At 36.9% G+C, this 10,804-nt stretch overlaps 1 protein-coding gene across 1 annotated transcript in view; it reads right to left on the bottom strand.

Moving 5' to 3' along the window:
- Window positions 1-168: 168 nt before the first annotated feature.
- Window positions 169-10,804, bottom strand: part of LOC127386336 (collagen alpha-1(XXVIII) chain-like) — a 32,113-nt gene continuing 21,477 nt past the window's right edge. The window contains exons 23-35 of the mRNA XM_051623211.1: window positions 10,284-10,352; window positions 9,117-9,185; window positions 8,511-8,579; window positions 7,030-7,098; window positions 6,257-6,325; window positions 5,361-5,441; window positions 4,529-4,564; window positions 4,010-4,046; window positions 3,349-3,906; window positions 2,493-2,734; window positions 1,810-1,900; window positions 1,635-1,724; window positions 169-383 (exon numbers count right to left, since the gene is read on the bottom strand). Of these exons, the coding sequence (XP_051479171.1) occupies window positions 169-383; window positions 1,635-1,724; window positions 1,810-1,900; window positions 2,493-2,734; window positions 3,349-3,906; window positions 4,010-4,046; window positions 4,529-4,564; window positions 5,361-5,441; window positions 6,257-6,325; window positions 7,030-7,098; window positions 8,511-8,579; window positions 9,117-9,185; window positions 10,284-10,352 (1,695 nt within the window). The remainder of the gene's footprint in view (window positions 384-1,634; window positions 1,725-1,809; window positions 1,901-2,492; window positions 2,735-3,348; window positions 3,907-4,009; window positions 4,047-4,528; window positions 4,565-5,360; window positions 5,442-6,256; window positions 6,326-7,029; window positions 7,099-8,510; window positions 8,580-9,116; window positions 9,186-10,283; window positions 10,353-10,804) is intronic.

The following is a 10,804-nucleotide window of genomic DNA, read 5'->3' as shown; positions in this document are numbered from 1 at the left end:
CGATATATGCAAAAAGAACTAAAGTGAGCTTGCATTGGTAGACATTTTTTAATTCATGAGCATATGACTTCATAATGTTAGCATTCTTTGAATTAGTAGGTTTGGTTTTACATCCCCTGCTGAATACTTGATAACAAACCCAAGCAATCAATAGCTTCAACTTGCTTGTTAATAATGTACAGATAAACTCCTACCTCCAGAAAAAGATACACAAGCCTCTCTACATTCCTCTTCACTCTCAAAGCGGTTTGCATTCCCGTCGCAGCCACCGTACCAAAACTGAGCACAAGCATTGGCCTGTTTATCATAGTACCATTTTATGATATAAACACGGCATGGCCCTTGATTCAGCCTTAACTTGCACCGAGGGTCCAGGATACTTTCTAAATAAAGAAAAAAAGGAATAGAAACAATTCAGTTTGTAGAAGTCAATTGTATTGCAAAGATTCTAGCTTTTAAACTCTTATTTTTTCTGCTAATGCTATAGAGCATTTTAAGGTTCACTTCTAAAGATATTAGCATTGAAGGCAAATTAAAAGTGCATCTTAGGAGGTCAAGTAAACTGTTCCTTTACTGGCATGTTTCTGTTAACTCCAGAAATAATAGTATTATGGCTCCACATGTAAGAAGAGCAAACAGTATGAATTTGATAATTTTGAAATCTAACTTTTGAAATCTAATTATCAGCAGCCGGTCTTGTGAGCAATATAAAACTTGAGTCTTTATTTTATAAGATGCTTGTGCTGCTTATCTAAGGCAGTGGTAGTGATTATGTACATACTAGTTAAATCTGAATGTAAAGCTTGTTGGCCTAATGATTCCTATAGATAATGTGGTGGAGGACTGTGAAATACTAATCTAGTCTCAGTCATTTTAATAATGCCATGAGATAGAAAATACTTTTCTTTCAAGTTTAATGTTGTGACATCAATATTCTGTCTTTTGCAACTGGTATCTTGACATGTTTAAAAAAGAAGTTATTGCCTGAGTAATAGTCATACTTGTGTTCCCTGGAAGTATGAGAACACCTTTCTATTGCTCTCTTGTGTTGCTCCTGTCATAGTACACTATTGCTGGAACTCAAAAGTGTGAATCCCCCAAATGATGAACAGAATACATTTGGACATTTCATATTCAAATAATCAATCCTTTGAGCAGTCAGCTAATTACTGTATTTTCCTTCAAATTAGGAAATACTTTTTTTCCCTATTTCTCCCCTGAAGGAGAAATCTATTTTTTCTGTTGAAATCTGAAATCATTATCTTCTGTCTTTAATGAAGCCTCCCATCTTCATAGAAGGTCCCATCTTGACTGATGAATTACCTGCTCTTCAGCTAGCACTGTGTTCTCTTTTTTATGCCATTTATGAGCTCAGTCTCAGGTTACAGATGACCCTGCTTCTGCTTTAAGAGTAGCAGTAGGATTTGGAATTTGGGAAGACAAAAACTGGTGAACAGGCTGGACAAGAACTGCAGCTAGATCTGTTAAAAAATCTTGAAATGGATTCTTTTCTACAGCGTGGACTCATTAAATTTTCAGATAGTGGAACAAAAATTACTCTTATTTAAAGTCTTGTGGTTATTTAGTATCAGGATAAGAGGGAACAGGATTAAAAGCTAGTTATGATCTATAACCTGATCTTGGTGTGAGCCCTGCAGTTGAAAGAGATGATGTCATCGCTTTATCTGATGATAATGGTTTAGATGGCAAGAATGGTACCACAGCTGCAGGTGAAAAGAAACAGAATCAGACACTGATTTTTTTATGAGCCAAAAATGAAGATGAAGAAGTGAATTATGATTAAAATACCTCTAGCATCCACTTTCAACAATGATGACTGTTCCTCCTCCTCTTGTTTCTCTTCATAGGCTTCATTTACTGTCACAGGAGGTGCTTTGGTCTGAAATAAGCATTTGATTTTCTTTGCTTTTCAGATATTGTGAAGTGTCTCAAAATGAACAAGCCCTTCATCACTTAGAGGTTTTCTAATGTTTTTCATTCCCATTTAACGTGACTTCAGTGTCAAGAATCAGGATTTTAACCTCACCTGGTTGGTTTACCAGGAGAGCTGTCAATCCTAAACCTGGGATATATATATATTTTTTTTAGTTGACCTTTACAGAACTTTTTAAAAAGAAACTTAAAAATATAGATTACAGTTGAATCGAATTACTATCCTTAGACATTATTACAGCATAAGTGCATTTTAATAACGTTATGTTTCACACTGTGGCACAAATATGGCTATTAAACACAGGAATAAGAATCCTTGTAACTGTTTCAGGAATAAATTATAGCCATTAGATAATTGCCTGCATGCAACATCAAAACTCTTATTTGGAACAACCAGCCCCAAGCATACTGAATTTAAGGACCTATTACAGTGCCTGTCCTGTAGAAGAGTAGGGGGAAGTTACATTCTACACCAGACAACAGAGTAGGATATATATATAAAAAGCTTGTGCTTATTAAAGCCTGCTGAATTTTCATACCGGAGCTAATGGTTGAGGAAGATCACCAAGACTCAGAGGACCTTCTATTGTAGATACTCCAGGTGTCTGTGCCAAAAGTGATTGTCTGTTAACATTGTTGTTCTGAAGTGTGTAATGTAGAGAACTTGAAGATACTGAATGGAAAGACGAGCCACTTATGCTTGCACCATTTCCGTTACGGTTATATATTAAGGTACCATGTTCATCTTCACAAAACTGGTTGACCAATTTGGACTCCAAAGCTGTTAAAAAAAAGTTTAAAACTCATCATACCAAGAAATTAAATGTATTTTTAAATTTGAATTATTTATATATGTAAATAACACGTAATCCCGTACTCCTTTGGATTATTTATATGCATCTAAGATTAATCCAGGCTTTCTGCACTATGGCTTTTATTTGTCAGAAATTTAACAGCCTGTGAGTCCTCTACATGGTACAAAATACAATAAACTCACCTAAAGATGTTCATCTGAGCTTAGTAACAACTACTACTTGGTAGTAGTAAAATAACTGCTTACCTTGCTCATGTGAATAACCCAATTAAGTGAGGTTTGATTCTGGTTTTCAGTCCAGCACATTTACAGTGCATGAGCACTTACTTAGCTATCTTAAGCTGCTGTTTTCCTACACTGTAGGTGACATCCCCCATTGGCATGATGAAGCCATTGCCCTACAACTTGACTCCTTAAAATAAGAGGTTCTATATCTCTAATTTCCTATTACTTTTCACCTGTTAACTAATCCTGATCAGCTTCAAAACATAACATATCCCCAAAGGTAACGCTTCCTCCTCATCCCACCCCATTCTGAGAAGCATCTGATACAATGCAGAATAAAACTGCAATGAACGCACCTGGAAGGGTATTAAAGTCATCAATGAGATACATGTGTTCTCTGTCTGGATCTGAAGCAATCAGATTTAGTTCACGCACGAACTCAAACTGTGTTGGATCTGAAGTATTCACAATTCCTATTGCGTACATCTCGATGTTTGCTGCATGAGCCTCTCGAACCACGATATCTAGTTTTACAGCTTCTCTCTTGTCTGCTTGGCCATCTGTTAGCACAACAGCTACTTTTCGCACTCCTGTTCGAGCACCAAGAAATCCTTCCTGGGTTGCTTTACGGATAGCAGTTCCTGTGTAAGTGCCTTCTCCCATGTATTGCATTTTTCTAATTGCTTGCTTAACATCCTGCTGAGTTGTGTACTTGCTGAGTCCAAATTCTAGCTGAACTTCTAAACTATATAACACAAGGCCAATCCTGGTAGCATTTCTTCCTACAGTTACTCTGTCTACTAAAGCAGCTACGAAGTCTTTGATAATCTCAAAATTTTCTGGTCCCACGCTCTCAGAGCTGTCAATCACAAATACAAGCTCCATAGGGATTTCCTTACATTTAATACCACAACCTGCAAAGGAAAAAGAAAAAAACAGATGATGATGACTTGACTTGGTATCCTTTTGGAAAGGAGAAGAATGGAATCTGGAATTAAAGATTTCCTGAGTACTTACCACATATCTCTTTAATTAATTTAATTATATCTTCTCTCTGGATATGAAAAAATTAAATATAAAAACATTTTATAATTTGCCTCTTTCAAATGAAGTATAATATTGACACTACTAAATATTTTGTATATAATGTATATAAAACAGTGACTTAGAAAAATCTTACTGTTTAACTTCTACACCTGACCTTCCAAGCTTGGTATAACTCCTACATTTTACAATTAACTATTTTATATGGCATATAAGAATCATTAACTTCATAAAACAGTAACACCTCTATCTAAACCAATTATCTACTGTTATTTTAAATAATATTTTGTAATGATTTGGTTCTCCTTAAAACTTAAAACCCATTCATACTTTATGGATATCCTTTTCAAATGTATGGAGTAGAGAAATAGACCCAACTTCTAGTCAGAAAGCTCCTTCCAAAATAGTTAACATAGGATACTTTTAATGCCATTGTATCTTATATTGTCTATATCTTGCCATAACGGGATTTAAATAATGGAATTTGCTTACTGTTAGGCCTTGCTCTCCCTTTGGTCCAGTTTTGCCCTGTAACAGTGATTGTTAATTAAGCTACTGCAATTAATAACATTGTAATTCAGAATACAACTTCATCAGTACCATTATTAGAATAATATTTGGCCAATAAGAACTTTGGCTAGAGAAAGTAGTGTTCTTGTGATATTACCTTGTGCATGCAGTATCTACAGACTCCAAAGGTGGTGAGGTTTTTGTGGGAACTGGATGTCCTTAAGTTTCCCACTGGATCACTGATTGTCAGTTTACATTAGAAAGGGACAATCTGTGCAAAGCTGCCTCCCATGTTGTGTTGGTTTCCTTTCTCAAGAGGCTGCATACCTGCCTGACACCCTGGAATGATGAGAATGCTGCTTTATCATATTTGAGTCTAATGGGGCCAGTGTCAGGGCAAGAATGGCAATAGTGTTTATGTATCCCTCTTAATCATTTGCAAATCTCAGAACAGAAGGGCACCACATTTTGCTTTGCAGCTTTTGGGGACCTGTCCATCAGCAGAAGTTACCATTTTGCCTCCCTTCATCCATTCATCAGCTTTGAGGGAAAGTCTGAGCTACAGTTCCTTGGTAGCCATAGGATAGAAGTGTATCGTTTTGTCTTAAAACATGGCAATTGTCTTTCAGTGCCTTTCACAACTGTGGGAAGTGGGGTATGCAGCATGGAAATGTCTTCTTTATGCTTTTAGAAGTGTTCGTATTTTCAGTTTCTTAAGTATTTCATTTGTATGTAGTTAAACAGCAAGAACATACAATCCAGCTTTATTTTTAAGCAGTTTAAGAAAACAGACATGATAAACTGAGTTACTCACAGGTTCTCCAGATAAACCAGGGTCACCCACACTGCCTTTTTCTCCTTTTTTCCCCTTTTCACCTGAAGCTCCTCGATCTCCCTATGTTGGTGAGCAGACAGAAAATGTAAGTCCGTTTTTAATTACACTTTTAACATTTCTAACTACCTTTGTTGAATTCACCTTCAGCTTCTGACATGATAATTTGTGACTTGCTATTGATATTTGTGAGTTTAATAAATAAATTGGAGTATTGGCTAAGCATTTTACGGGAAAAAGTAGCTGAAGCAGTTTGAACAATGAACCATCTCAAAAAGTACATGCAGACAGAGGGGTTTCATGGGATACTGCATGATGAAAATTACTATCTGTGTCTGAGAAAAATAAGATAACAGTAGGAAAATTGAGAAGAAAGGTAAGGGCATAGTTGGAATGAATAATGAGAGTATCACCCTGAGAAACTTTTTGGGCCAGAAAAGGTGTTTGGAATAGCAAACATGACTTAGTGCCTCCTGGTTTGATTTTTAGTAGACTATGGGACTTTGTACAGCCTTTCTGAGCTGATGTGATCACATTCAAAAACTGATTCCAATCCACATTTCTCTTTTTCTTAATATTGATGTAGTCCCCAAGTTTTGCATAGCAGGTGGGTAAAAGAAAGGCAGTGATATTAAATATAGTATTTATATTTATTATAACTACAATAGAAAATATGTTTCATATTATATTAAGATAAGCAACACTGAAAGAGAAGCTGCTATAAAATATTAAAATGATCATGTGAATGACTGGGATTTTCCAAAACCCCCATTCCCTTTTCACAAAATTCACATGCCTTCTATGAGACGTGACTGTAAAGGGCATCTTCAGTATGTTGTCTTTGGTCTAGGGCATTATCTCTGATTTAGATATCATACCTTCTGTCCCAAAAGCCCTTCTCCAGGAGGCCCTCGTGGTCCTGGCATTCCTTGAATTCCTTGTTCCCCCTAATGATAATCCAGGTAGTGATATTAACCCTTTGAAATCATTCATCATGCATTAATTTTAAATTATCAAAGAGAAAATGTTTCAAACTGTATTTTAACAAGTGTCTTGAGGCACTTGAGACAATGTAGTAGCTAGCTTATATTTCTTAAATACTTCATCAGCATGTCTACTCTAAAGATACATAATACTGAAAACACGTATGATCATTATGTGTTCTAATTCTCCTGTTCCTTTTTTCCATCCCATTTTATTCCTTGTCATTCTCCCTTTCTTATTTACGTCTTTTGAGTCTGTCTCATCTGATCTGTGCTTTGGCTAAAAGTGTATATTACAGGGAAAAATTAGTATTACATATCAATTCAGGAGGGAGACTCTCTACCATAGGTGGTATTTCATGTAACTACTTCAGAAAATCTCCATGAGCATAAGAGTTGGGAAAGATGGAATGGTATTTTTAATTTTGTAAGGCTATCTTTCACTGGTAAAAAACACCCCTGCTCATTTCTCCCTCAATACACACACCCTTGGGCTTGTTCACAGCAGTAGGGACAGAACATACTTTGTAGGTGTTTGTGTTATCCTTCTCATTTTCTAGCCTGAGGTTCTCCTCATACAAGAAACAGTGTGAATTCTCCTTCACACTGTGATGGGCAGATTCACCACTGACCACAGGTTAAATATTGAAGACACTGAGTCTTTTTACCTTAATTCCTTGAATACCTTCACCAGGAGGTCCTGGAGAGCCAGGTGGCCCTGGGCGTCCCATGGTTCCCTAGAGAGAAACCCTGCATACGTTAAATACAATATTCATTAAAAAAACACACAAAAAATTGTTACATCACCATGTAATCTCCTGTGCAACTGCTACCAAAGTGATGTCTTTTTAGAAGCAGTGAGGATAAGGTCGCTGTAGCTGACAAAGACCCCTTTTATCCTTTATCAGATTATTAGAATCCAGTTTATCCTTAGAATGAATCACTCAGGGCTTAATGCTCCTTGAACACGAATCACCCTGCTGTTAGAGATATACATTGCATTGAAGGATGGATTGTATTAGTGGGACAATGAGAACTGAGTTAAGATTTAAGAGAGGATTACTGTTATCTTTTATCACCATTAAGCTTCCACAGTAAGACCTATAGACATACATGCTAACATCACATTGGGAAGAAACACTTGTTGCTAATTTATAAGCTAGTATTTACAGAGCTCTAGAAGAAATATTTCTGTTTCGTGAATTATTCCTAGGAAGCAAGCAAATCCCACATAGTACAATATTAATTTTTTGCCTATACTGCTATTCCAGTATCCCTGTATGAAGTTCTCAGTTTCCTCATTTGTAAGGATCCTATGCACATGCCAGTCCTTGGGACAAGCACTGGGTGACGAAGTGCTTCACCTCTGCTTAGCTCTGGATCCAGTGTCCATGCCAACATGAACTGAATCTCTGGCACCAATAAGCTTCATTGTGCAGGTAATACATTATTATTTTGCAAAGCTTTGAATTTGACCTTGTTGAGTTCATTTACATTCTAAAACAGTTATTTTGTATTTATAGACTTATAAAGCTGAGCTGTAGGAGCTTAAGGGTTTCCAGTTTTGGAGGTTTCACAGTGAAAATTGCTTTTTATAGTTACAGTTATTTCCAGGCCTTTGTCATGTTGTATATTATAATCACACAAATAATCCTTTTTGCAGGGATTGGTCATCATATTTGTAATTAGATTATTTACTTTATACAGTAAAAAAGAGGAATTAATTCATACTCAACAGTATGCCTGCAGCTGTATCAGTAGTCTAGGCAAGACATAGTAAGTACTTGCCAGGCCATGAATTCTGTGCAGTGCTAGGTCTGAACTGCTACTCACTTGCAGCTAAGGTTTGCAGGAGCTAGATGTTTTGTCACTCATCTTCACTGTAAGATTATAACTTTATAATGTATCATATGCAGTAGGCCAAACACTTATGGTTTATGGCTTGTTACCAGAAACATTTTTTATTTTCTACAAAATAAAAACTGTTTTCCTTATTTACAGTATTTGTCAGATTAGTTGTTTCTAGTGAAGAACGAATACAGAAAACATGTAGATGTGTATGATCACACATTTTTATACTATACTTTCCCCCCCCCTTTTTTTTATTAGAAAATAGACAATGGGAGACATAATTGTTTAAATGGCTTACTTTTGGTCCTGGCAGGCCTTCTCCTGGGGGACCTGGGAGACCAGTTGGTCCTCTACTACCAGGATCACCCTGAAAGTTAATACTTTAGAAAATAAGTAGTGAATAATAAAGTTTAAATTATCTCTAGAATTCAAATGGGACAAAAAGATTACAATTATTGAACAGCACAGTGCAAGTCTAAACAATGCTAACCAATGAATGCTTCAGGAAGGACAAGAAAGTTATTTGGGATAAACAGTGGCTAGTGGTCTAAACACATTCAAAGACATGTACAGTCAATTATGCAATAGTTACACAGGAATTACAATTCCCATATCATAAAATGAACTCTAGCTTCCCAAACAACAACAAAAAAATGTTTTTCCTTGCTACCTGTCAGTTGAATCAGACCCTATGTCACATTGGCACTGTTCTAGCTTTTTTCCTATCAGTGCCTTTGGACAGCCCGGGGTTTAAGGTGAGTGGAAAAAAGATGTTTGTCCTTTTAAGAGACATTAAGTATATTTAAATAGCTGTAGTTAATCCTATTTGGACTGTGACCTATGGGTAGGAATTACGTCTGCATGAAGTAGAGCATTTACTTGGTAGAATGTAAGGTCTCTCTACCTTAGGTCCTGGTAGTCCAACTCCATCTGGGCCTTGTTCACCAGGAATCCCAGGAAGACCTGGCAAGCCCTGAAATTATATGCACAGCCAGAATATTAATTTAATTTATGGCTATATTGACTACATGCTTTTGTTAACATTAATATGGTAGTAACTTGAATATATTGTCTCTTAGTGGGATCACTGTGGTGTACAATTAGTTAAATTCTACTCTAATAAGCCAGAAGTGATGCCAGTGGCATTTGCATGTGCATTGCATGTCATGCAAGAGGCTTGCATGTGTTTGAAGACAGAGGAATCTGATCCAGAGAGGCAGGTGCAGAAGCAGTTCTGCATCAGATTGCACAAAAATATCAGGAACTGTTATATTCCCATTTGAATTTTGACATTCATTAACTTTTATTCATTAATGTGGAAACTGCATACACTCTTAGTGTTGTCTTTAGCACAGAAAAATGCTAGTTTATCACCAAACCCCTGACTCTAGCCAGTGATCTTCCTGGGCCTGCCTCCCTGCACAGGCATGGAACTGCCAGGGCTGGTGGAGCACGTGGTGGGGCAGACTAGAGAGGAGAGGGCAGTGCTGCATACATGTGTGAGGAAGGGAGAGGAAGGAGGCTTTTCATTTTGAATCCTTTTTGCAGGGATTTGGTCTACTCCTGAAGACCTCTGTAGAGGGCTGTAAAGTAGATCAACCAATTCTTTGCCAGACCTTTAACAAAGTGATGAACAGAACTGAGGACATTTGGCTCTTACTGCTCTGACAGTAGTTGCTTTTTTAGTGGTTCTGGAAGATAGCAGCCCTGCATTCACACCTCTATACATGGACACAGCTTCTTAGCTGGACTATATTCTACTGTTTGGTAATAAATTTTGTATGGTTTGGCAGACTACAGTATCCTACACCAGGATATTGAAGGAACTGATTGAAACATCCACTTGGAATATGTTACATTCTGTAATCAGGAGGAGTAGAGGACATTAGACTATTTCAGAGGGAGATTTCTTTTTTTATTCTGTACTGAAATACATTTCCAGTGTTGAGGAGCCTTTTTAGGCTTTTAGACCAGCAAATCTTTCTAAGCATGTCAGCCATGGAGGCAAATCACTTCGGTGTAGCACCTATTTATTCCAAATTGCCATTAAAAAAATTGTCTAGAAACTTACAGGTGGACCGGGATAACCATCTCCTTTTGGCCCAAAGGGCCCGGGAAGTCCTGGAAAACCTCGGTCACCCTGATGAAGGCAGAAAAAACAGGTTAGGTCAATGTCAATACAAACACTAGCAGGAAATTTTCCATCAAAGTGGCAAACATACTGTAAGTTGACTTTATCTGTCTATCTGCTAATGTATTTTGCTCTCTGAATTATTATTGTCAGTTATTAATCCTGGACTAAAACTGGGATATTTAATAGATTTACAGGGCCTTTCACTTCTAAGTTACTAAATTTGAATAATTTTCAAGAGCTTTGTCTGTTGTCATTTGTGGCCTATATATAAGAAGGAATTACTTCAGTTGCATCCTCCATATTTTTATCATTATTACTATTATTTCAGCTTTGGGTGAATGAGGCCAAACTGACAGCCAAAAGTCTAGCATGGGAACTGAATTACACAGTAGCTACTTTAAGTAATTCTTAGAAGTGAAATAGATAAACTGGTACAGAGCATTGGGAAAACTCTATAG

Source organism: Apus apus, chromosome 6 (assembly GCF_020740795.1).
Source record: "Apus apus isolate bApuApu2 chromosome 6, bApuApu2.pri.cur, whole genome shotgun sequence".
Taxonomy (NCBI): Eukaryota; Metazoa; Chordata; class Aves; order Apodiformes; family Apodidae; genus Apus; species Apus apus.
This window is presented reverse-complemented; position numbering and strand designations above follow the sequence as displayed.